Raw genomic sequence first — 27,998 nt, 5'->3', positions numbered from 1 at the left:
GGCCCCTCCCCTCTGCTACCTGGCTGGAGCTCCAGTAGAGACCTGCAGGCACAGCAGGGTCTGTTGGCTTCCTCGTGCCCCACTTCCCCTCCCTCTCACCAATCACTGCTTAAGCAGAGATCCTCTTCTTTCCCACATCACTGACTCTAGCCAGCATGTGGTATGCTAACTAATGCTGTGTAAGGCAGATAGGACAGTGTTCGCTTAGGGCAGTGGCCACCAACCTGTTGATCCTGATTGATGGGGGCCCCAGTCCAGCCGAGTGGTGGGAGGATTGGAGGTCTGGGGGCTCCTCTGTGGTGGGGGGGCTCCCCCCATCTCTGTGGGGGCAGAGATGGAAGAGGCTGCTGCCACTGCACCTTGAGCCCCACTGAAAGCTGGCCATGTATGGGTGCAGCTCAGCTAAACAGCGGGGACTCATGTGGGGATGGACTCGGTCAAGCTGGGTCTGGGAACATCTGGTCATCCACAGACGTGTGGGGGGAAGGGAGGATCCCGCCACTGGGCGCAGCGCAGTGGAGGTCCCGGGGGTTCATTCCCCTCCCCCACCCGAGCTCCAGGCACAGCGCGCAGCCTGCAGTAGTGGCCTCCTCGTCCTGAGCACAGGTGGCGGGGGGCACAGGCCCCTGAGGCCTCTGCTGGGAGTGCCCCCCATGCACCCCTGGATGACCTGATCTTCCCAGACCTGGCTGGACCAGGGCCCGATCCCACTTCTGTGCTGTGGTTTCGCTGAGCTGCGCCAGCCTGGCAGCCAGACAAATGTTGTGTTGGGCCCCGACCCAGCAAAGTCTGGGACTCTGCATTCCAGGGGTGCATGGGGCGGTTCCTGCCACTGGGTGCAGCCCAGTGGAGGTCTCAGGGGCCCATGCCCCCCAACCTGTGGTCCAGGCACAGCAGGCACCCTGCAGCAACAGCAGGAGCGTCCTCCTGGCATACAGGTGTGGAGGGGCATGGGCTCCGACGCTTCTGGAGCACATGCGGAGGGGACACATGCCCCCAGGGCCTCTGTCAAGGTGCACCCAACAGCAAGAGGCCTCCCCCGCCCCCTGGACTGTGGAGACTTCCAGACCTGGGTGGGCTGGGGACTGATGTCACGTTCATCTGGCCACCAGGCGGGCACAGCTGAGCGTAGCCACGGCACAGAAGTGGGATTGGGCCCTGGCCTCGCCTGGCCAGGTCTGGAACACTCCATGGTCCAGTCAGGGCAGGGAGTGGGTTTGGTGGGGTAGCCCTTTACTTTCAAAAAGTCATCTTCACCATAAAAAAGGTTGTAGACCACTGGCTTAGGGCTTTTTGGAGGTAAATCAACAGCTCAGCTGGTAATGTCCCTGCATTCCTTCCTTTAGAAAAGGCAGACAAGGTTCTTTGGGTAAATATGGTATCTTTTATTAGACCAACTAAATAGCTGCAACATTTTTTCATAGCTAGCTTTTGCATTTAAAAACCCTTTGTCAGGCTGAGGAAGCATCTGCAGTTGGTGTGTGCTCTTTCTGGATGGAATGAATAGTAAAGAAGCCAGAGACTGGTATGCATTTTTCCTAGGAAAAAACTGTTTAAGAAGAGCTTGTAATAAACAAGGCTTTGTTTTCTGATGCCATGTTAAATGCTGATAATACAGCTGATAAGTGGGGGGGACCCTCCCTAATCACAATGTCCTGCCCCAGCTCAGCCCTGTACAAGGCAAGTGAGGACTGCTCTAGCATCCCCTGGCTTCTAGTCTGAGCCACTGCAGGCATGTACCTACATTTCTGGGGTATCTGTCTGGTTACAAAACTGATTTCACCTAGTCAGGTTAGACTAACCTGCAAAGAGAATCAATGCAGGCTCAGGCTATTTGAATGTCTGTCTCTAGCCCAATTCTATACTGAAACTTACCTCGGGATATGAAGTTGCATGTAAGGGTATAGATTATGAAATATAAAGGATGATTTTGAACAAGGCCAAATGAGAAAATGTATATTCTATTGTACTATTCATGTTGAAGTTGAACCCTAGTTCCCTGAGAGGGAGAGGGTGGGAAGAGAGGAGAGAGAGAGAGAGAGAGAGAGAGAGAGAGAGAGAGAGAGAGATCCTGCCCCTGAAAGCTTACAAAACTAGACAGCCAAGACAGAGAGAGAAAAAAGGAAGCATTATTCCCATTTTACAGATGGGGAACTAAGGCACAGATTTAACCAAGGTTACATTGGACCTCTGTGGCAAAGCTGGACACCAAACCAGATATCTTAAATGCTAGTCCAATTCCTTAATATAAATCACTCTTCCTTTAAAGAGTTATGTTGCACACTGCTTTGGGCCATTCCAGTTGCAAAAGGGCACACAAATGATAAAGATGATGATTATTGCAAATAGCAAGTACTCATCTGTTGAAATAAATGAAGCTTGGCAGCTGAGGTATGCTAACTCCAATACCCGTCATTTTGTTGACTAGTGAAAGGCAGAATGGACATTCCACAGACTACAAAGGGCCTCCCACAGCATCCGGCTGTCTGATAAGGAAGCAGGCCTCCTATTCTGCACTGTAGGAGTCCTGTCCTGCTTCTTGGGCATTTCTGCAGCAACTCAGACAATGCTGTCACATTCTATCCATAAATATAATACATTGCCTTGAAGAAATGTCATAAAAGATGAATTTCATGCCAAAAAAGGAGATCGACTCCTTATTAGCATTCAAGGTATAACCCAGAGAGCTTTATGTTAAGAGCAGGTCTTTTTTATGTTAGGAAGCAGAATCATGTCAGTTATGCATTAACATATATGTTTTATCTAAGGGCAGATTATTTAGCATGTAGTTGCTAGTATTTAAGGATGGCAAGTGACACAGCCCATCCAGTCTGGGATACATAAAGCCAAAACAGAACAGCGCACAGTACTTTCAGGTCAAGAAACTGAACATTATCTTTACAATTCCAACAACAGCCTCCCTGCCTGGGAATGCTTTGCCATACTGCTCTGTAGAGTTCCTTAAAAAATTAAACCAATGTTTTCGATGTGCCTGGTCGTCAGGCAACAAACCCTTTCTTTTCAATGAATTAACTCAGCCTGTTCAGGCCACATTGCCAAAGGTTTGTTCTGTTTCAGCAATGAGAATACTATTACATCTGAAGCATGGTTCTTGGCAGGTACTGAAACAGTATACAATACACAGTGTTGTTTTCTAACATTCAGTTTTCTGACTCATAGTTATTGCATAACTATGTGGGGGGTGGAGCGGGAGGGATGGGGACCGCAGCTACTGGCCCCGCTCTCCCCAAGACAAAGCGAAAGGTGTTTGTTGTGGGAGACTCCATCCTGCGGGGCACTGAGGGGGCAATCTGCCGCCCCGACCCCTTAGCCCGGGAAGTCTGCTGCTTCCCGGGGGCCCGCATCCGAGACATTGCGGAGAGGATCCCGCAGCTCCTCCGGCCCACAGACCACTACCCCATGCTCCTTATTCACGTGGGCACCAGTGACACGGCTCGGAGCACCCCCAGCCGGGTCATGAGGCGCTACAGGGAGTTGGGAGCGGGGCTTAGGGGCCTGGGAGCTCAGGTGGTGTTTTCGTCGATCCTCCCAGTCTCGGGCTATGGGCTGAGGAGGGAGAGGAGGATCCATGCGGTGAACCAAAGACTGCGGTGCTGGTGTTATCGGGAAGGCTTTGGCTTCCATGACCACAGCCTGCTCTTTGGAGGGAGAGGCAGCGAGCTGCTGGGAAGAGATGGCCTCCACCTCTCTCCCCTGGGGAGGAGGCTCTTCTCAGCCAGGCTGGCTGACCTGCTCCATCAGGCTTTAAACTAAGCCCGCTGGGGGATGGGGGGACTACTGCCCCTGCTGGCCCGCTGAACGGCCCTTGCAAAGCCAGCGGACCAAGGCACTTAAAGGGGCACTTAAGGGAGCCCACCCCTGCCCCAGCCCTGGCACAATCTGTGGGCAAGGCAAGAGCCCCCAAGGGCACACTTGCCTGCCTGTACACTAATGCCAGGAGCCTGGGCAACAAGCAGAAGGAGCTTGTCCTCCTCAGTGCAAAGAAATATGATGTCATTGGGATAACGGAGACCTGGTGGGACTCCACCCATGACTGGACCACGGGGATAGAGGGCTATACCCTGTACAGGAGGGATCGTGTTGACAAAAAGGGCGGGGGTGTAGCTCTCTATGTAAAGGAAAGCTACATGTCCCTGCAAGCTGATGTTGGCGACCGGCATGGACAGCTAGAGACCCTCTGGGTAAAAATTCGTGGGGAATATGGCACAGGGGACACAATGGTGGGAGTCTACTACAGACCTCCCACTCAAAGTCCCGAGCTTGACCAGGAGTTCGCCCGGGAACTGACTGAGGCCGCTTGCTCCAGGACCTTGGTTGTCACGGGTGACTTCAATTACCCGGACATCTCGTGGGAAGATCACTCAGCTAAATCTGAGCGGGCGCAAAGCTTTCTCTCGTGCGTGGATGACCTCTACCTGACTCAAGAAGTCTATGGGCCAACGAGAGGCAAAGCGCTGCTTGACCTGGTACTGGCTACGGGGGACGACCTAATCGGCGACCTAGTGATTGATGGGAAGCTGGGTGACAGCGACCATGAGCTGATCACCTTCACCATCCGCCGTAAAGCTGGCAAGTCAGTCAGCAACGCAGAAGTCCTTGACTTCAGAAAAGCCGACTTTGACAAGCTTAAGAGGCTAGTCAGTCAGGCCCTCAGGGACCATAACCCCAGGGAGTTGGGAGTTCAAGAAGAGTGGTTGCTTCTCAAGGAAGCGATCCTCAGTGCACAAGCTAAATCTATTCCAACACGGAGAAAAGGCAGCAAGAAGGCACAGCAGCCCCCCTGGCTCTCCAGAGACCTAGCGGACCTACTGTGGCTAAACAGGAAAGCCTACAAAGGATGGAGGATGGGATTCACCTCCAAGGAGGATTACTCCGCGCTGGTCCGGTCCTGCAGGGAGCAAACCAGGAAAGCCAAGGCTGCAACTGAACTCCAACTAGCTTCAGGCATCAAGGACAACAAAAAATCCTTTTTCAGATATGTGGGGAGCCGGAGGAAAAGCAAGGGCAATGTTGGACCCCTGCTAAACCAGATGGGGCAACTGACAACTGACGCCCAGGAAAAAGCCAACCTATTAAATAGGTACTTTGCATCAGTCTTTCATCAGTCACACGGGATGCCCATGCCTGCTATGGGACAGGGAAATCTGGGTGAGGGGGATCCCCTACCCTCCATCAATGCTGACCTCGTGAAGGAACACCTTGAGAAGCTGGATACCTTCAAGTCAGCTGGCCCTGACAACCTGCACCCCAGGGTACTCAAGGAGCTGGCGAGCGTCATAGCCCAGCCCTTGGCACAGATCTTTGAAAACTCCTGGCGCTCTGGTGTAGTGCCCGAAGACTGGAAGAAGGCCAATGTGGTGCCGATCTTCAAGAAAGGGAGGAGAGTGGATCCGGCTAACTACAGGCCCATCAGCCTGACTTCTATCCTGGGGAAGATCTTAGAAAAGTTTATTAAGGAGGCCATCCTTGAGGGACTGGCCCAGGCTAACATTCTAAGGGACAGCCAGCATGGGTTTGTTGCGGGTAGGTCTTGTTTGACCAATCTCATTTCCTTCTATGACCAGGTGACCTATCACCTGGACAAGGGAGAAGAGATTGATGTCATATATCTTGACGTCAAAAAAGCTTTTGATCTGGTATCCCATGATCACCTCTTGGCCAAACTGGCCGGTTGTGGCTTTGGCTCCACCACGATCCGCTGGCTGGGAAATTGGCTTCGTGGTCGGACCCAGAGGGTTGTGATTGATGGCAGTCACTCATCGTGGTGCCCTGTGACCAGTGGGGTCCCTCAAGGCTCTGTCCTGGGACCCATACTGTTCAACATCTTCATTAACGATGTGGACATTGGAGTCAGGAGTGGACTGGCCAAGTTCGCCGATGACACCAAACTTTGGGGCAAAGCATCCACGCCAGAAGATAGGCGGGTGATCCAGGCTGACCTGGACAAGCTCAGCAAATGGGCAGACAAGAACCTGATGGTGTTTAACACCGAAAAATGCAAGGTTCTCCACCTTGGGAGGAAAAACCTGCAGCACCCTTATAGGCTCGGCAGTGCTACGTTGGTTAGCACTACAGAAGAAAAAGACTTGGGGGTCATCATTGACCACAAGATGAACATGAGCCTCCAATGCGATGCTGTAGCTAGTAAAGCGACCAAAATGCTGGCGTGCATCCATAGATGCTTCTCGAGCAAATCCCGGGACGTCATTCTCCCCTTGTACTCGGCCTTAGTGAGGCCGCAGCTGGAGTACTGTGTCCAGTTTTGGGCTCCACAATTCAAAAAGGATGTGGAGAAGCTTGAGAGAGTCCAGAGGAGAGCCACGCGTGTGATCAGAGGTCAGGAAAACAGATCTTACGATGACAGGCTGAGAGCCATGGGACTCTTTAGCCTGGAAAAGCGCAGGCTGAGGGGTGATCTGATGGCCACCTACAAGTTTATCAGGGGTGACCACCAGGATCTGGGGGAACATCTGTTCACCAGAGCGCCCCATGGGATGACGAGGTCGAACGGTCACAAACTCCTGCAAGACCGTTTCAGGCTGGACATAAGGAAGAATTTCTTCACTGTCCGAGCCCCCAAGGTCTGGAACAGTCTGCCAGCGGAGGTGGTTCAAGCACCTACATTGAACACCTTGAAGAGTAAATTGGATGCTTATCTTGCTGGGATCCTATGACCCCAGCTGACTTCCTGCCCTTTGGGCAGGGGGCTGGACTCGATGATCTCCCGAGGTCCCTTCCAGCCCTAATGTCTATGAAATCTAAGGTGACTACTTATCCTGTATCAAAAAAGAACATCACGATGTTCCTAAAATCATAATCTACTATCATTCAGATCACGTGCACAGGCTTAAACAGCCCAAGTTCAGGGTTCTGTGGTTCTTGTACTAACTGACAAAAAAGACTGGCACACTAAGGACAGGGCTGTGAGCATTTCTTGTATTCATTACACAGTTTTAGGTATCTGCAATCTTTTTAGAGGTTGAAGGTGAATCTCCAGTTTAGGACTGGTTTGGTAAATGAAGAAGAACCAAGTTTTTAACTGTCCAGATCAATAATATTTTTTACTTATATTTATCTTCTGTTATTCATCTGGTAGCTTGGAGAGCATGTTCATATTTTGAAAAGCAGCTTTCTGGTTCATTTCACTTCTAACGTAAGAACTGTACCACGTACATCTACGTGTTGCACAGCATCTACTAGTTGCACAGCGACATTGTTACTGTACCGTGTTTTAGTACTTCCTTTTGGAAACATGGCACAGTAACCACCAATATTGTGCTGTATGCATGGTGCACAGTTATTTTTAGCAGCTACTTTGCCATACCGCCATGCTATAACAGGGGGAGTGCGCTGCTATGACGAAGTAGCTGCTAGTTATGTAGCATTCATGGGTGTCTACACATCACTATAGCACATTGCTACAGTGATGTAGCATCATGTGTAGATGTGCCCGTAATGTACTAAATTTCAAAGTTTACTTTTTAGGCTGTGATAAAGCCTGCCGGCTACAGACGTTAACAACTCGAGCAACGATCCCATCAGGTATTGCAAAAGAAAAGGACTAATTATACATTTGTATTCTAGCAAATGCACATACATATTATTTGGCAACACCAATCTCTCTGTGCCCTGATTTCCTTTGCAAGACTCTGGCAAGGTGTTCCTTTGAATTCTGGTAATGCTTTGGATGGGGTTACTACATTTCCAGTGCCAAAAAAGAGGACACCTGCCACGCAAGGGGGTAGGGAGTATATGATTGTGGGTGGCAGTGATGTGCCAGTGCCCTGCCCCACTTACCCTGTTGCCCCTCAATCCTAAGCCACAGCCCCGCCCCCAGTGCCCCTCACTCCTGACCCTCAGCCCCACCCTGCTCTCTCCAGCCCTGCAGTGTCTCGCAGAGCCCTGCCCCTGTAAGCAAGGGCACCAGTCCTGGTGCCACCAGTCAGGCCATGCAGCTCCCTGCTGCCCCTGAAGGGCCCCCTCACCCCATCCCCTGCTGTAGGGGCAGGTATATCCCTCCCACCTCCACTGCCCTGGTGCAGCCCCAGTGCATGGACAGGAAAAACTTCAAAGCTGACCAATACCCTGGACATTTGATCATATTAAACCCCCCCTTCCCCCCACCCAGACGGAGATTGGAGGATCCAGAAATATAATGTGTCTGGAAAAATCTGGACATATAGTAACCCGAGCTTTGGACAAGATTCTTCACCTAAAAAATGATTGCTACTTTAACTCAAGACTAATTTAAACTAGAAACTCTTGTGCTAGTTTAGCTAAAACTGGGTGTGTCTACAGGAGACATTTACTGTGAAGCACACTGAGCTAGGGTGGAGCAGCTATGTGGCTGGCAGGCTGACCCTCTGGCCCCCTGCCAGCTGGGATTGGTCTGACCTAGTCATGTTGCTGTGGTCCCTGGTGCATGATCAAACACAGAGCCTGGAAGCAATAAACTCTGGTGTGATATGTGCCAGAGTTTATTGCTGCACATTAACTGCACATATTCATTACATTATTACAGAAACTGCTTTAGTTAAATGAGTGCCGTTTTCTCAGGTTGACAAGTCCTAGGGCACTGGATTTGGTGACTCAGGGACCCCAATTCTCTCTCATCTCTACTCCTTTGTGACTTTGGGTAAGTCACTGTGCTTCCCTGTGCTTTTGTGAGCCAGGAGCAGGAAAGACACAGGCACACGTGTGTTTTACATACACGTGTGCCCCCTTACCTGACCCGCAGCGGAGGCAAGAGCAGCAGAAGTGAACAGAGCAGCAGTGGGGGCAGCAGCAGCTGATCCCCCTAAGGTAAGTGGGGCAGAGGGACTGACGCAGCTGAGCCGGATCTGGAGGGGAAGCCCCCCGGATCCCTCTTAACTGAGCTCGTAGGGAGCCATGCTCCCGAGCCGCGTGAACAGAGTGCGCAAACAGGCACGGTCTGTAAGAGCACACCGGCGTTTGCACCGGCGTTCACGTCGGAGGGGGAGCAGGAGGGGCCCAGAGGCTGACACGTTAGCACGGGGCAGAGGATCCGAACTCAGCTAGAAACTCAGCGACTCCTACGATGGTGTCAACACGTTGTGCTGCCAGGGCCCCTCCCCGGGGGGCGCGGCCTTCCCGGGGCTTGTCTGAGGCCTCCACCCAGACGGAGCCCACGGGGGGGCTGGCGTCCCCCAAACCCCTGGCCTGCGGGAGCTGCCCAGAAAGGCCTGGGGGGGCAGGGACTGGAGACCCCCACACCTGTCCTGCAGGAGCCCGCCTTAGGGCCCTGGAGGCGCAGGTGAGGGAGCTCCAGGAGGAGGTTAGCAGGCTGAGGGGAATCAGGGAGACAGAGGAAGAAATTGACAGCTATTTTCTTTCCCTGCAGGGTGGTACGACCAAGAAGGATGCACCTCAAGATGAGCCCTCCACTGCTAAGTGGCAGACGGTCACCTCCTGTGCCAGGGCTGCTCGAGACACGGCAGCACCAGTTCCTCCAGTCCAGCTGGAGAACAGGTACGAAGCCCTGGCAGCCCTGGAGGAGGAGGAAGGAGAGGACGAAACCGGGGAGGAGGCAACTCCACGCACACCATGTCCCATGCAAGCTGAAGGAGGCAAGAAGGCCAGGAGGAAGAAGCATCATGTGATCATCATTAGTGACTCTAATCTGAGAGGTACGGAGGGCCCCATCTGTCGCTGGGACCCCTCGGCACGTGAGGTATACTGCCTACCTGGAGTGAGGATTCAGGATGTGAAAGAGATGCTCCAAACTGTAATCCAGCCCACCGATTATTACCCCATAGTCCTAGTCCATGTGGGCACTAACGATGCGGCCAGGAGGAGCCCTGATCGCCTGATGGAGGACTACCACGCTCTGGGGTGCGTGCTGAAGGAGACGGGCGCACAGGTGGTTTTCTCTTCTTTCCTGCCAGTGAGTGGACGAGGCAGACGGCATGAAACGTGCATCACGGAGACCAACTGGCGGCTGCAGAAATGGTGCTTTGAGGAGGGCTTTGGCTTCCTCAGCCGCAACCGGCACATCACGATGAGAGACATGCTGGGATGGGACGGGCTACACCTTTCCCCTAAAGGTAAGCATGTGTTCTCTTCTAGGTTGGCGGACCTCCTCTGGCGGGCTTTAAACTAGGCTCACTGGGGGAAAGGGAAGATGAGGGTGGAGGAAACATCAGACTGCCAGATCAAACAGCACCCACAACTACAGCCCAGCCCAGACCAACGAGCGAAGCGAATAAACAGGTAAGAGATAGGGGCCAGGGTAACGCTGGGACTAGAGGGTCAGTACACACACCCACAGGAGGCCTCAAATGCCTCTACACAAACTCTCATAGTATGGGCAACAAGCAGGAGGAACTCACCCTCCAGCTGTTTGACACGAGCCCGGACATAGTGGGGATTACGGAAACGTGGTGGGATGCAACACATGATTGGGCGGTGAATGTCAAGGGCTATAGGCTGTAGAGGAGGGACAGGATAGGAAAGAGAGGTGGGGGCGTGGCGCTCTATATTAAGGAGGAATACACATCCTCGTCAATTAGCAAGGAGCCAGGGGAGGGGCACTCTGAAGTGCTTTGGGTTAGAGTACAAGGCAGTCAAGGGGAAAGAGACTTAATGGTGGGAGTCTACTACAGACCTCCCAACCAGGGAGAAGAGCTTGACCAGGAATTCTTGGGTCAGCTCACAGAGGTAGTGAAGGCTAAGGATGTGGTAGTCATGGGGGACCTGAACTTCCCGGACATCTGCTGGGAAGAACAGTCAGCCAGGTCTGACTGCTCACGTAGGTTCTTGGCCAGAGTGCAGGACCTCCATCTAACCCAGGAGATGCACAGCCCCACCAGGGGAGACGCCTTGTTGGACCTAGTGTTGGCCACGGGTGATGACCTGGTGAGGGGGCTGCGGGTGCTCGACCACCTGGGTGACAGCGATCATTGCCTGCTGGAATTCACCATCCAGCGCAAGGTGGCAAAGGCATGCAGTAAGGCAGCAGCCCTAGATTTCAGGAGGGCAGACTTCAACGAGCTAAGGAGGATAGTTGGAGAAGCGCTGAGGTCCCGGGGGGGGAGGGGAGCCAGGTGTCCAAGGAGAGTGGTCGCTCCTTAAGGAGACGATCCTCCAAGCGCAATGGAAGGTAATCCCAACGAGGATCAAAGGGAGCAGGAGAGCACACAAGCCTCCGTGGCTCACCAAAAGCATCTGGGAATGTCTCATTGCTAAAAAGGAGGCTTACACCCAATGGAAAGAAGGGGTCATCACCAGGGAGGACTATTCTGTAGTTGCTCGGGGATGTAGGGGGGTAGTTAGGAAGGCCAAGGCAGAGATGGAACTGGGGCTAGCTTCCCAGATTAAGGACAATATGAAGTCCTTTTTTAAATATGTAGGGGGTAAAAAGAACATCCCGGGTAATGTGGGGCCCTTGCAGGGTCCTTGCAGGACGCGTTAGGAAAGTTGGTTGTCACACCAGACGGCAAAGCTAACATGTTTAATGATTTCTTTGCCTCCGTCTTCCTAAGTAGGGACCAGAACAGCCTCCTCCCTGCTGGGCCCCCCTCGGGCCCCCAGGGAGGCACACCTGGGCCATGGGTTAGCGAGGATTTAGTTAGGGAGCTTCTGGAGGGGTTGGACGTATTCAAGTCAGCTGGTCTGGATGATCTCTACCCTAGAGTTCTAAAGGAACTGGCCGAGGTCATTGCAAGTCCACTGGCACAACTTTACGAGCACTCGTGGTGCTCTGGTGAGGTACCGGAGGACTGGAAGAGGGCCAACGTGGTCCCCATCTTCAAAAAAGGCAGGAAGGAGGACCCGGGAAACTATAGGCCGGTTAGTCTCACCTCGATCCTAGGCAAGCTGTTCGAGAAAATTATGCTGGCACACATCCAGGAGGGGCCAGCAGGGGACTGCATGCTTAGGGGCAACCAACACGGGTTCATCAGTGGCAGGTCCTGTCAGACCAACCTGGTGGCCTTTTACGATCAAATCACCAGATCATTAGACGCAGGGATAGCAGTGGATATAATCTTCCTGGACTTCCGGAAGGCTTTTGACACTGTCTCTCACCCCGTTCTCATTAAGAAACTGGGGGGCTGTGGTGTAGACACCCACACAGTCAAATGGATCGCCAACTGGCTGGAGGGCCGCACCCAGAGGGTGGTAGTGGATGGGTCCTTCTCAACTTGGAAGGACGTGGGCAGTGGGGCTCCGCAGGGCTCGGTCCTCGGGCCCGCACTGTTCAACATCTTCATCAGTGATTTGGACGAGGGGATAAAAAGCACCCTGTTCAAATTTGCTGATGACACTAAGATGTGGGGGGACGTGGCACACTGGAAGGATGCAACAGGCTACAATCAGACCTAGACAGGGTACAAGGGTGGGCGGACGAGAATAGGATGGGTTTCAACACAGACAAGTGCAAGGTGATGCACCTCGGAAGGAACAACCGGCACCATACCTACAGGTTGGGGAACTCCCCTCTTGTCAGCACGGAGGCGGAAAGGGATCTGGGGGTCATCATTGACTCCAAGATGAACATGGGCTGGCAGTGTGGAGAGGCAGTTAGGAAGGCCAGCCGCACCCTGGCATGCATCCACACATGCATCTCGAGCAGGTCCAAAGAGGTGATCCTCCCCCTCTATGCGGCACTGGTCAGGCCGCAGCTGGAGTATTGCGTCCAGTTCTGGGCGCCGCACTTCAAGAGGGGTGTCGACAGCATGGAGAGGGTCCAGAGGAGAGCCATTCGCATGATGAGGGGTCAGCAGGGCAGGCCCTATGAGGAGAGGCTACAGGACCTGAACCTGTTCAGCCTCCACAAGAGAAGGCTGAGGGGGGATCTAGTGGCCTGTTACAAACTAGTCAGAGAGGACCAGCAGACACTGGGGGAGTCCCTGTTCCCCCGAGCACCGCCAGGAGTGACCAGGAATAACGGTCACAAGCTGCAGAGGGTAGGTTTAGGTTAGATATGAGGAGGCGCTATTTCATGGTCAGGGTGGCTAGGGTCTGGAACCAGCTTCCAAGAGAAATGATGCTGGCTCCTACCCTGGGGGTCTTTAAGAGGAGGCTAGATGAACAGCTTGCTGGGGTCGTTTGACCCCAGTACTCTTTCCTGCCATGGCAGGGAGTCGGACTAGATGATCTGCTCAGGTCCCTTCCGACCCTAGAAGCTATGAAACTATGTGTTCTTTGACACCTGCCTGTGTTGTTTAACTTGTAAGATGTTCAGGCCAATGATGCTTTCTCATCATATGGAGCCCAAATCTCCTGTAGGGCCTGGAAATGCTGCCATAAAGCTGATATTAATATTTGTATTGCATGTTGACTGAGTAAAGGAGAAGAAAACTATCCCAATGGTGAGTACCTCTAGCTCTCTATGTAACAGGCTAATCCAAAATGCTCTGTGAAATTCATTATACTTGAGGGGATGTTGAATCATGCCTACTAGGTGGAATGAGTATCAACCCAAAGTAACTATAAAAGATGCAGTGTCCTTTAGTTTATTGTTATTCCAGAATATAAAATAATTATCTTTGGGCCCCTGCCACATGTTACACTTCAGATGTGATTAATTACCACTCAAGCTGTAAAAGCAATGAATGGTGTCATACAACAAGAAATAAGCCACAAAATTATTCCACAAAAAGTGTGTAATAACTGTGTGGTGGCTGGTTTTTATCACATCACTAATTGCACGTGTGGTCAAGTATGCCTTTGTGGTTGGGATCCCCATCAGCTGACGGGGCTCCCAGCTACAAGGGACACATGTGCTCCTGTGGCTGGGAGCCCAAATCAGCTGCCAGGATTCCCAGCTATGGGAGTTTGCTACTTGCTGGTGCATGGGGAGCCCATTTGTCATGTCAGGAAGTGCAATTGTATGGATTATACATTAGATCCTATTGCACCTTTACCTGTATGTCAGGCACAGGCCTTGGAAAATTACATTAAAGACTGTAGTTTAACAGTGCTGCAAAATGAAAACCATGACTGAAAGTAAATAGTTAAAGAGAGGGAAAGATATCTGTGAGTAACATCTTTTACTGGACTGATTACTTGGTTGGGAGAGATTTAGACGAGCTTTTTGGAATATGGGAACCATCTTAAGATACCAATTAAAAGAGTTAAATAATTATTAAATCACTAAAGTGTTTTTGAAGTTGATCCATAAAGGATTCATGTATGGGCATTTGTTTTCCATGTAAATGCTGATAATAATGATCGTTAAGGTACTGGCCTGGGATTTAACACAAAGTACAAGATCATCACTTATATCTTTTGTAACTCCTTCTGTGACCATGTGCAGGTCACATTGCTTAAGTTCTCTTTGCCTTAGATATCCCTTCTGTAAAACAGATAATATTTTTCTGTCTTAGAGGAATGCTGTGAGAATCAACTTGTTAATGTTTGTATGGTCATTAGATAGTGTAGTGGCAAGCTCCAGAGAAAAGCTTATAAAGAAAACAGTTTCTCTAACAATAAGGTCAAAATATCCAAAAAGTCTAAACAGCAGTAATCTTATTAGGATGTTCAACTAAATAAAAAGGAAACCCTCACTAAAGTGGTCATGAAGACATGCCTCAATGCATTGCATAAGAGTTAAAGTGAATTCTACTCTGCAGACTGAAAGCAGAGGGGAATAACAAGTTCACCGTCTGTACAATTGCAGTCACTTGTTCTGACACGAGTAAGGCCTCTGTTGGATTGACTTTCTGTTGCTACAGTTGTATCTTATCTATGGTGACTACACATATAAAACTAAGGGCACTGTTCATAGTAGTAAATGAGAGAATATTTGTTGTGAGTCATGATAACTGAGCAGGGCGTTTTTGTCTCATAATTGATATGATGAATATTTTATAAATCACTTTGTAAATCACTCATTTTGCTCTTTAGTGTGCATAGCTCCTTATAGTTAATAGAAATTCACAGATTCATCAAATCTCCTTATAGTCAATAGAAATGCTTATTTCATTATCGGCTCAATCTGATTAGGCCCTAAATATCTTATTGTTGAATAGACAATTACTCAGCTGAATTTAAACTGGTACCTTCTCAGTTAATTTAGCACGTGTGCAGTCCTTTTGAATATGATCTTACTCAGACAGGTTCACCAGAGCAGGGTGTGGTAGTACCGCTTTGGTCAGCTCTGACTTGGCAACCATAAAAACCTGCCTGTCTAAAGTGCTTGAGCTTGCTACATCATAGTACTTTTAACTCTAGTACTTTTAACTCATAGTACTTTGACTCTAGTACCCCAGACCCACTATGGGAACACTGCACTTGCTCAGATGCTTGGAATCTTCTCTCCAGAAACTGACTTTTTAGATGGTGGACCTATATTTTTTAGACCTTTATTGAGATGATGATAAAAGTGATGACAATGACAAAGCAGTTTCTTAATGTGATCATAATACTGAACGTTCGCAATCAAGTTGTTGATCCACCCAGAATTCCAAGACGTGCCCCCACTCCAGTGGAACCCATATAGCAGGTGATGTAGGCAGCCTCTTTTGAGACCATCCCAAAGTGGACAAACATGTAAATGCTATACTCTAGCCTATTCTAATTACCAATTTCTAATAATGGAATTTATTTGCCAGTCAAACGAATGCTTGCTTAGGACAAGCCATCCTGTACATATGGATGTAAAAAGATATGTACTATAATTTATATTCCATAACATTCTAGCGCATAAAAAAAACAAATTAAAAACCCAGTACTACACAGCTTTGCTTTTTATGTTACTAGGCTCTGAGACAATTACCTTTCAAATAGTAATGATTCAGCTCTTGCAATCTTAAACCCGCCCTCCTAGCCAGAGGCACAAATATTCAATCTATGTGCAAATATTTTAAGGACTTAGGAGGTCTATGCCAGAGAGGGAGTAAAGATCAGACATATTTTTATGCAGCTCCTAAATGTACAGCTATTAGCAATATGGATGAGTACAAATTATACCTATAAATTGTGCTGAATAAAATTAAATCAGTTCTTCAGGAGATGGGACAGTGGGGTGGAAAGCAGTGCTTCAGTCACTGTTATATCTGTAGTCTGAGTTTTATTCTACGGAGGTGTCACCATTCACCAATAGACTTAGATCAGTAAGTAACAGAGCTCAACATTGCTGACCCATAGGTCTGGAAAACAAAACCAACTTCCCCTTAAAAAATCACTCTTTTGCTGGACACTCACATTGTTTTCTAAAGCACAGAGGGCTGGGCCAAGCTTCAAAGGATTTTATAGGCGTGTTTTCCATTTTTGGAGGGATTGCTGGATCGTGTCTTGGATGAAATTCTCCCCAGTCCCACACTGACTTTAATGGTGCTTTTTGTTTTTTAAGATCTCTGTTATGATGATGATAAAGGTGATGACACCGAGAATGTGATTGCATACTGAACCATGCCCAAGATTCCATGGGTATGATTCGCCCATGATCCCATGGGGAAATCCTTATTATTTCAATATGACTGTTTCCAAAAATATGTTTTGCATAACTGGCCCTGTTTACCTTTAATTTTTGACTGAGATTTGATTCTGTTGAGTACGTCCTGGCAGGGTTGTAGGATTTTCTCAATAAGGTTGTTGTTACTGTGTTACTGTGCTGCAGTGTCCTTTGAGTTCAGATTCATATAAATCAGGCTTATCAAAATATGACCTATGTGCAGGCCTGAAAACAGGACTATCCCCTAGGTCTAAAGTGATGCAGAGTTCAAAAACATGGATAAGACTGGGAGCTTACCTCAGGCATCCTGTGGCATTGTAGAAGATATCAGGGTCAGATAAGACACCTGACTTGGGGTAATCTCTATCTGGCCAGCCAGAGTAGGGGATGAGAACTGCCTCAGTCAGTTGCTGCAATGCATCTCTCATCAGCATGGTTTTCAGCTGGTCATTGGAGGACATGTTCCACAGCAAACCTACAACATCCAAAATAAATCAGAAAGGCAACACGACCTGCTTATGGCTAATGCAAGGCTAATCCAGAACACACTGAAAAATGCATGATTTGCATGTGCTTTAAGGGGCTTTCGCTCAGAGACGAAAATGTTATAAACTTTAAAAAGTTAGTTCCTGCAATCCTTGATTAGAACTTCCAGCATCAAAATGAAGAAACCATTATTGCTAACTTCCAGTGCCAGTTGAGTGCTGTGGGTGGAGGAGAAAAGGCATGTCTTGATCTACAGTGTTATACTGTACATGTTCAGATTTAAAACAAGTTTTAATTAAGCAAGTCAGGTGGTTAATAGTTCATTTAGTCTTGGTTCACAGAACAGGTGTTGCTGCTGCTCTTTCTGTGCAGACAAATGGTTGTTTTTAAATCCTTTGTTAGTACTCTCAGAATGAAAAGCTAGCTAATGAGATAACTTTTAAATTGAAGTCCATGGGTTCTTTAACTGCAACATTAATTTTTATAATACAAATATTCCATGAGGTCTTAAATGTGTACAGCAGATCCTTTCCTTTCTTATAGGGATGAGCAGTAAATAGAGAGGAGGTCTAAGATCCAGAGGTGAAGGCTGCTTCTGGGAATCAAGGAGCAAAGGATTCCATCTGGCTCATACTACTCTGATCAGCATAGGGAGGCAGAGCAGTGCCCACTGGCTTACAATGCGAGGAAGGGACTGTGTGCTTCTGACCTTACAGAGAGATAAGTAATTAGCTGTTGGTCTGAACTCAGGAAGAAGGCAAAGCAGAGTTGCACCTTATAGACCAACTCTGACTTAGTCTATAAAGCGTAAATCTACTTCACCTTCTGCCTTTTCAGGGATGACAATGGGTTTTCTTTTTTATTTACTTTTCCTTCTCTCTTGCAATCTTCATCCTAAAATAGCAAATGGTGAACACATTAAAAAACCCAGTCAGTTGAGTGATATGGCTAAACCAATGGAATGAGTAATACCGCTCTTCTTCTGCCTTGGGGGGAAGGCAGTGATAGTAGTATGTTAAAGGGGCATAAAAACAGCAAAAGACAAAAGGACCTGAACCACATGGTGGGATTTTATGGCCCAGAAAGGGTCAAGGGATAGGCATTTCAGTATCTAGCAGAGGCAGAGCATGAAAACAGGACGTATTGTTTCATGTACTTCTGCCTGAGGGAAATGGGGGGAAAAGGTGAGAGCATGCATTGGAGATAGTGACAACCTGCTTTGCTTTGTTTTCTGTAGACAGATTCGCCCCCTAGATTCACACAGTCGACAGAGATTCTCCCTCTGGAATTTCTGCATATGCATTCCTTCTCTCGGCTCCCCACAACAGAGCACTTCAAAGTTACTGATAAACGTATCCTCCTCGCCCCCCCTGCACTGAGGAAGTATTCTTTCTATTTTCCGGATAGACAACTGAGGCAAAGGATGACCTGATTAGATTTGCCCAAGGCAAGGCGACAAAACCCAGATCTGTTTCTACCCGGTCCAGGGCCCTAAACCCACTCCAAAATTATGCTGGCAATCTGTGGAATTCACTCATTTTCCTGACTACCAAAATCACAAATATTCACTCATTTCTTTTATTCATTGGGTTTATATGCCCTCCTTCCCAAAAAAACCCCCAAACAAAACCCTCACAGTAAGAAGACCAAATCACTTATTAAATCAGATAAAATATTAAACATTATATATGAACAAAAAACTTCAAAACACTACACCAACTCAATCTTGCTTGCTAAATTCCTGGCCTCAATAAAGCCTTGAGGCGCTTCCAGGAGATTCCCAGATTGTAAGGCCAGAAGGGACCTTGGAAGATCAGGCTTGGGCTCTGGTGGATGACAAGAGTTCCAGAGCAAAAGAGCTACTACCAAGAACAGCCTCCCACACATTTTTTGCTGAATGGATTTGATGCGCAGATGGTACTAGTAGGAGGTTGTTTTTGGCTGACCCTAGGCACTGAGATAGGACATAAGGGAGAAAAAATAACACTTCCCAAAGTACCTCAGCTAACTGTGCATGGCTCCTGGCATGGATTCACACACTACAGGATAGGGGCAAAACTAATTGTGAAGCTAGCTGTGCCTTCTTACACCAGCACAATTCAGGTATGAACTCACTCTTGGGGTTCACAGAGGCAGTGGTTATGCAGTCCTAGGCAGCTTAAAGTTCTGGTGGACCTTCCTTAGAAACTTCATCGGTGGGTGTTGCAATGGAGATTCCCCGAATCAGCACATTACTAGGTCTGTTTGAAATTTCACCCCCTACCTTCTTATCAGTGGCTGGAATTTTAACTAACTAACAATTCTTTACTAAAGACTATGTTGCATAGTGTACATTGCAGACACTAAGGTGGGAGATTTCTGTTAGCAAGTTTCTTCCACACTTAATAGGAAATATTGTTCACCCTCTGAGGAATTTAACATCTGGAATGTTATCTTCCAGCCATCTGCCTCTATGAATGCTTTCAGATAAATGCTATGTACTGTGCACATTCACAGCTTCCAAAAGTTTGAAGAAAGGTCAATGGATTTTTTTTAACTAGTTAGGTTTTCCACTATTTTACTATAACGTATAAGGCAATGATTTTAAAGGATGTATACTTCTCCCGACAAAGGATATACACTGCTTCTCTTCACTACAAAGGCAGCTTTTGTTTCTTTTGCTATTCTGAGTTTCATGAACTCCATCTTTTAAAAGTTAGTACAGTGAAGGCAGATGTTCCTCTGATCCACTCATGGATAATGTTTCTCTTATAATATCTTGATGCAGGTCCTGTTTTAACTACAGTAATTGCCAGCAATGGAAAAAAACCCACTCATTATTTTGGGAGTAATGCTATCATCTGTGAATGAATTTTATGAAGGGGGAAAAAAGAGAAACAAGTACACGCACACAAATCCACGCAGTTAGTAGGCAGTAAAACAAGATCTGAATTCAGAATGGTTTCACTGGACTTACATTAAACAAAATTCATATGACAATAGAATGAATATACATAGACTTGACAAAACACTGTATTAGATAAGAATGAAAAAAGTAAATGTTGAATTGTAGAGACAGCTACCTAGAATACAAGATTAAAAAATGCCAAAATATAACTTAACATGTTACCAATACTTGTACAGCGACATATTTTTACCCATGTGAGAAATATAATTGGCTTCAGCAGGATTACAGGCATGATTAATGTTGCCTGCATACAAACACCTTTGTAAGATGGGTCTTTTTCCTTTTAGGTACACAGCACAGTGTATTCATAGTAGCATATTTTGTTCCCCTAGATGTCTTATATGCGCAAGCTTTGTGGAGCTTCCCTGACCAGTTATAATTTGTTTCATGACAGTTCTGCCTGTTTGTACTGTAATCCTGCCTACAGGAGGAATTTTCTTTCATTTCTTAGATTTACGTTGCATGATAACAAGATCAAGAGGTTAGACACACCCCTCCAGGCTTCCCTGGCTCCCTTTCAAAAGACTGATTTTTGTCATGCCAGAGCTCCTCTATTTTCTGTTCCCTTCAAAGCTCACTATAAAACAAACAAAAATGCCATTTCTCTCAGCTCTTGCCATCTCCCATCAAGTTACACACTGCCCTATAATTCATTGGCAGCTTCCTTCCTAAAAGAATTATTAATTATTAAAGAAAAGAAAAAATGTTTAACATGAAAGCAGAGTAACTATATATAGTTATATACTTAGTTATATAGTTAATTATAGTTTCTATATATAAAGACAAGAAACAAAATATAGTTACTCTGCTTTCACGTTAAACAATTATTCTTTTCTTTAATAAATTAAAATGAAATTAAGAAGCTAGCGACAGCTCCATGCCTTTCAGTGTGAACTTGAGGTGATTACTTAACCTTTTTGTGACTATGCCAGTTTGGAAGACATGGCTAAAACCTATCAGCTCATTACACAGCTTCCAAACCACTGTACTAACAGCACAGCCAGTCTGGTTGGTACACTGGCATGGCTCCCTGCTCCAGCTCTCTGCACTGTCTAGGGTGGAAAGCAGCACTCTGCATCCAGCATTGTTTTCCACAGTTTCTCATTGCTGAGCTTGCACTTGTTCAATTAAAAGCTACATGCCAAACAGCAAGACTGTTTGCACTCTGCTCCCACCTTCCCACCCCAATTTGTGGTCCATCACTACAAGCACATATACTATGCAGGAGGTTATACAGAGATGGGGAGAATATCACAGAATCACATTTACTCTCCAGGGAAACTTCTCCACTTTTCCTGTTATTAATGTTGTTTTGTTCCCCTCTGTACTGTGTGTATACATGTGTTGGCTGGATGGGCAGGGAGGGAGTGTCCATGATGACTAGTCTTACAGTGTGTATTATTAGGAACTGAGAGCAGTACATTTTAGTCTTACCAGACTGGCCTAATTAAGTTTAGGCAGGTAGATCAACATTAACAATCCTGGCACTAACTAAGTAGTAACCATGAAGATGAACTTGTAAGCCTGGAATGTTCTCATGTGTATAAAATAGATCTTTTTCTGTCATTTTGTTAAGAATATTTATTGCAAGACAACACTTTAAGATTCTGGAGGTCCTCCCTTCCACACTGCTTCGGCAGGTAACTCAGCTTGAAGTCTTTACTTCAGATACTGAGCTTTGGTGCCACACTTCCTACACACCACTAGAATCACATAGCCTGCCTCTGTCAGTCTTAACCAGAGATTACATCACTATTACAGAAAATCACAGGCCTTTGAGTCATTGGAGGGGATTCTCACTATCTCACGAATTACGCCTGGTGTTTCAGAAGTCCAGTTTTTTTTTCAACTATGATAAGTTATCAAACCATTCACAGATGGATGATAAGAGTTTAATTAGATGAATGTCCATGCACTGTCCAGATTGCCACTCACCTCAACTAATTTAGTCATAAATTACTAAGTATTAAATAAAAGTCAGCATGTAAAAAAAAATAAAAAAAAAATAAGAGGAGCCTGCCATTTTGAGTTGGGAGGATCTGGTGTGAAATTCTGCACTAAAACCCTTCCCCTGAAGTATACATTGCAACACATGTGCACTGTGCAATATGCAATATGTAGGCAATATTCCATTATTCCTTCAGAGGCCCATGACATTCAGAGGTAAGGTGACAAAATGGGTGGGAGAGTCTTTTAAACTGGAAGGCATTACACTGGGGTGGGCAAAAATTTCAGCTGGAGAGCTGCTTAGTGAGTTCTGGGGAGGTGTCAAGGGCCACAATGGTAGCCCTGCCCCCTGATCGCCATCTTGGGACCAGAGTCCTGACCCTAACCCCTGACCTTTGCCACTGGAAATCCTTCCCCCTGCCCCCAGAACTACTCCTTTTGGGAGGGCGGGGGTATGGACTGCCATCTGAACCAGAAGTCCTGTCCCCTGCTTCCATGGCAGCAGAGAGCATGGAAGATAGCTGGCTCCAGGGTTCAGGGCTTCCTGTGGTGGTGTATGAGTGCCAGGAGCTGCATGTGTGCTGTGCGGCATCCCGCCTGACAGAGGCAGGCTGGGCAGGTCACGCTCCTTGCTGCCATGTACAGCTCTGGCCAGAGCCACACGCAATGCCTGTACAGGCCACAAGCACCCCAAGCACTCACCACCTGCTGCTGTTCCTGGTGGCAAGGGCTGTGTACCAGGAGGTCCCCACACCCCTCCACCTTCCCCCACATGCACACCCTGCCCACCTAAACTCTGTGTTCCTGCCACCCCCCTGGACCCCAACTCCATGCTCCCTGCCCCAGCCCAGCTGCAGCTCCACCCACCTGCCCCCACCATAGCTTCCCCAACCCCTGATGCTTCCCTACCTGTTGCCTGGAGTTAGCACTGCAGCAGGGAGACAAGGAGAAGCTGCTGGACACCAGGGAAGCTGAGCAGGTCCCCTGGCAGCTGAAGCAGTGGCAGCAGCAGCCCCATCCGGAAGCTGTATGCTGGTTGGGCAGGGCCCTTTCATGCACCAGAGTGGGAGCAAGGTGCATGGGCTAGGCAGGGTACAATTAATTGGTGGGTGCCCATGGGCTGGATGGAATTGCCTGGTGAGCTGGATCTGACCCGAGCCATATTTTGCCCACCCCTGCATTACCCAACCTAAGAAACTGAGGAAGCAGAGCTGCCACCTGGGTTCAGAATAAACACAAAACATCTCTGAGATCACTGAAAATACCTTAGGTTCTCAAGTTTCAATAACCCTCTGACTCATAGGTAGGAACCTACCTAAGTTGTGGTGAGACAACAGGTTTTTTGTGGCTTGCTCACTGCGTACAGAGCCGATTTTGTGGGCGTTTTGCTGCGGCTCTGCCCCCCACTGCTGATTGGCAGAGAGGCCCTGGTGGCCCCTCCCCTTGCTGTTGACTGGCAAACAGCACCTTCACTCAGTCTACGTCACTACTGCTTTCTTTGCCCTGCTGCTTGCCACCAATTGGTGGAGGGTGCCTTCATTCAGTCTACCTCACTACCACTTTTTTGATTTCACAGGCAATCACAGCCAATCCTGGTGACTGCGGTAATCGCAGGCAATGGTGCATTTTGTGGTTTCCATGAAATCTGTGAAACTGCGACTTAGGTAGGTCCCTACTCATAGGTCTCCAATTGGGAGAAGGATCAGCTATGGGGAGATTTAATAAAAAAAGAAATAGGAGAAAACATTGCTGCCTACTAAAATATTTGAATATTTGAACTTGCAGCTAGATTAAACCTTCCCTCCACCCCAAACAAACAAACCAACGAACTGCTGTTGTAAAGTCAATCTCATTCCTTGCCGTCTGTGGGACATGAGGACATCCTGGAACATCTTGTGTTGTGCCAACTGCCACAGACTGTGCTTTAATTTCCCAGAATTTTCTAAATCATTCAGGTAAACATTCATGTTCAGTGATTGAGATAACTGCAGAGACAGGATACCCCTTAAACTGAATACCATTATGATAAATTAAAGCACAGTAGATTCATCCCCAGGTCTAGAGACAGACATTCAAAAATCCTGAGCCTGTATTGACTTAATTTTTGAAGGTTAGTTTAATCTGCCTAGGCTGAACTGGTTTGTAACTGTACACACATCCCCTCTGGACTGAAGAAATACATACACATGCATGCAGTGGCTCAGGTTAGAAGCTGGGGGGTACTAGAGCAGCCCTCCATTCCCGTCTACAGTGCTGAGCTGAGGCGTGGTCAGGCCCCGGCAGAAGGCTCTGATTAGGGAAAGGTCCTCCTCCTCCTGCTGCTCCTGACCAGCCCAGCAGGGAGTTCGTAACACAGTGTTTAAAAGCCTCTGTCATTAGTTCATGCTCTTCTTAAACAGCTTTTTCCAGGGAAGAAATAGAGGGACATTACCAGCTGACCTGTTGATTAGCTTGAAAAAGCCCTAAGTGGACACTGTCCTGGCTACCTTTGTCTTGTCTACTGTATGCAGATACCTCTCAGCATTAGCTAGCATGCTGGTTATAGTTCATGCTGTGGGAGAGGGGAGCCAGAAATCCCCACTTGAGCAGGGAGCGGTGGTAGGGGGAGGGGAAGCGGGGGCAGGGGGAAGCCAGGCAGACACTGCTGTGCCTGCCATCTCTGCTGGAGCTCCAGCTAGGGAGCAGAGGGGCGGGGCCAGTCCTGCTGCAGAGCAGAGAGCACTGCCCAGAGATGCAAAGCATCTGGGATGCTGGGGGACTCTGGTTTAAGTTAAACCACGAGGAGATCTGGGACAGACATTGCATAAACCAATCTGACCCAAATCAGTTAAATCTGATACTACATTTAACCATGTTTATCTCAAACTGGTTTCAGCCATTTTCAAACTGGTTTATGTGCACTGCATGTCTGTTCTGTTACAGGTTTAAATCAATTTCTGATCACTTAAACTGGTTTATGTGTAACGTCTGTCCCTAGCCCAGAGGTGTAACTAGCAGGATTTGGATCCTGGGCAAACCCTGTGAGAAAACTGGGGATGGGGGATGGTGTGGGAGGGCAAGGGCAAGGGGTGGGGCAGGGTGTTTTGCCGTACCAGAAGATGCATTGACAGGGTTTATACAGAGTCTTACCTATGCTGGGGACTCAAAAAATGGTTCCAGATGCTTTTGCTGCCACCACAGCATGGTCTGCCCACCCCAGCTGTTGCTCTTGCAAAAGCAGCAGTGTCCATGCACCCAGCAATGGTTGCCTGCTTATGCTGCCAAGACATGAACTCTGTGAGGGTGGGGGGCAATTCTGGTACCCCTCCTAAGTTGGTGCCTGGGGTTGGTGTCCCTTACACCCTCCCCTACTTCTATTCTCTTTACCCTAGAGCAGTGGTTTTCAACCTGTGGTCTGTGGACCCCATGGGGGTCCTCAGATTATGTTTAGTGGGTCCATGAAAGATTACTATGATCTATCAAAAGTTTGTGAATACCTACACTTACAATTCAAACGGGTCCATACCTTCATGTGAAATTTTCAATAGGGTCCGCAAATGAAAAAAAGTTGAAAACAACTTCCCTAGAATGATCAAAGTGCTTCCAAACAGTACTAATGATGGAACTTGTAGCACGGACAGGACACAGCCATTTGTACCAACATATCATTTAAAACTGTCATTGGGCCACTGGCAATAGAAGAAGCAGAAATTCCTAGTGCAAAAGTGCTATTGTATATTGAAAGAATATATGGCATAAGAAATTATATGAGGGACTTGATTTTTCAATAACTGAATGTGAAAAACTTGTTAACAGTGTGGTGGGGGCAGAATTTAGCCGAGATAACACACAGACTGGAAACAAAACCTTAAATAACCTTAAAAAATTAAAAAGGACATGTTTGAGTAACACTATTTTAAGGACAATTTAATTTATCAATGTTTTTAATTCTCTCCTTTTAAAAGAGTAAATGGATCTGAAAACAAAATCTTACTCTACCTACCCATTTTGGTTTTCTTTGAGAAACAGCACAGACATGGCTTTCCTTTTGGTTCTTCAATAAAAACAACCTGGCTTCCTGTTTGTGTACTTAGTCTGTGTACCACTGCCATAGAGAAGCACAGGGGAGCACTTGCCCTTTGACTCGCTGTGGCAGGGCGCAAAGGCAAGGCTTATTAAAACACCTTTGTCTCTGTGAGAAACAGAGACTTATTTTTCCCCTAATGAAATGCTAAATTAATATACAGTGGGGAAACTACAATATTTTTTATCCAGAGGGCTTTCCCTGACAAATTATCATGGCCATATTCTAACACCCTTACTAATTTTTTTACACAGTCCTCACTCTGGCAAACTCATATTGATAGGAGTGGGGACGTAATCTCTGCAAAGCCTGAGTAAAAAATGAGCTTTACCACCTTATACAGGAAGGGGAGGGAAGTATTGCTATGGGTCTACTTTCTGGTTATCATCAGCCCCACACCAAGAGTCACTTGTGGGTATGGGGATCTGTGATCAAGGAGAGGGGTAGGGAGGAGCAGACCCCAAATGTGAGGACATCTATTTCTGACATACAACTCAAGCTTAGAAGTGCTGGGATATGGGTGAAGCTTCCCTCAAGAGGGTGCCACCTATAGACTGCTTTGTAGTAATAGTGGCTTAAAATTACATTTAAGGTTTTTTTTGTTTTGTTATATTCTCTGTAATAAATTTGGGTGTCTGTGTTTATACCGTTCACCAGGAGGGGTTTTTGTTTATGTGGGACAACATAGTAATTTATTTAGTATTTCCCAAGTGGTCTGGGTGGGGGTTCGAGGCAAGCTAAAATATATTTAGTACCCCAAAACTGAACCTGGCCCCTGTTGCTGCCTATAAGTGCTCAGCAGAAGGGTTACACTAAGAATTCAGAAGCAGTTTATACAGGGGAAACTGCAGTGGCCTGGTACCATTGTTGGTATAACGCCTTAGGAGAACTGGCTTTAAGTGAAAACTTCAGGGGTAGGCCCAAGCTAGGGGCCTAAATTGGCTCACAACATCTCTAAATTCTTAATTCTTCTCGACTGAACTGGACACACCCAGGGCATCTATACACATGCTCCGAGGTACAGGGGTGGGCACTTTAATTAGAGTGGCTTCAAGAGCCGCTCAAACTAAACCGTCCACAACGTCACGTGTATTCAGAGTCCAAATAATGGCAGGGGTATTTGAACTAAAGTTCATCCATCACCTAGACAAGGGAGAAGAGATTGATGTCGTATATCTTTACTTTAAAAAAGCCTTTGATCTGGTGTCCCATGATCTCATCATCAAAAAATTGGCCAACTGCGGCCTCAGCTACCTAACAATCCAATGGCCGGGGAATTGGCTCTGAGGTCGGACTCAGAGAGTGGTAATAGACAGAAGTAAATCATCGTGGTGTGCTGTGACCAGTGGGGTCCCCCAAGGCTCCATCCTTGGACCTATACTCTTTAACATCTTTATTAATGATGTAGACATTGGTATCACAAGTGGACTGGTCAAGTTCGCCGATGACACCAAACTCTGGGGTAAAGCGTCCACACCTGAGGATAGGCTGGTGATCCGAGCTGACCTTGATGGGCTCAGGAATTGGGCAGATGAAAACCTAAAGATGCTCAACACCAAAAAATACAAGGTACTCCACCTTGGGGTAAAAAAACCTGCAGCATGCCTATAGGCTCGGCAGTGCTACGCTTGCGAGCACCACGGCTGAAAGAGACTTGGGGGTCACAATTGACCACAGGATGAATATGTGCCACCATGTGCTGTCACAGCTGGTAAAGCAAGCAAAACTCTGGCTTGCATCCATAGATGCTTCTCAAGCAAATCCTAGGATGTTATCCTCCCGCTGGACTGGGTCTTGGTGAGGCCACAGCTGGAGTACTGCATCCTATTCTGGGCTCCATAATTTAAAAAGCATGTGGAAAAGCTTGAGAGAGTCCAGAGGAGAGCCATGCATATGGTCAGAAGGTAGGAGAACAGACCCTATGATGAGAGGCTGAGAGCCATGGGACTTTTCAGCCTGGAAAAGTACAGGTTCAGTGGGGACCAGGTGGCAGCCTATAAGTACAACAGGATATACATCAGGATCTGGGGGAATACCTGTTCATCAGAGCGCCCCAAGGGATGACAAGGTGAAAGGGTCACAAACTCCTCCAAGACTGCTTCAGGCTGGACATAAGG

At 47.6% G+C, this 27,998-nt stretch overlaps 1 protein-coding gene across 1 annotated transcript in view; it reads right to left on the bottom strand.

Moving 5' to 3' along the window:
* PKP2 (plakophilin 2) overlaps window positions 1–27,998 on the bottom strand; it is a 76,406-nt gene that overhangs the window by 18,280 nt on the left and 30,128 nt on the right. The window contains exon 6 of the mRNA XM_090043324.1: window positions 16,736–16,913. Within this exon, the coding sequence (XP_089899450.1) occupies window positions 16,736–16,913 (178 nt within the window). The remainder of the gene's footprint in view (window positions 1–16,735; window positions 16,914–27,998) is intronic.

Source organism: Crocodylus siamensis, chromosome 4 (genome assembly GCF_052110815.1).
Source record: "Crocodylus siamensis isolate JL-2025a chromosome 4, ASM5211081v1, whole genome shotgun sequence".
NCBI classification, from domain to species: domain Eukaryota; kingdom Metazoa; phylum Chordata; order Crocodylia; family Crocodylidae; genus Crocodylus; species Crocodylus siamensis.
Note: the sequence above shows the minus strand (reverse complement) of the source record. Positions and strands in the feature narration are given on the sequence as shown.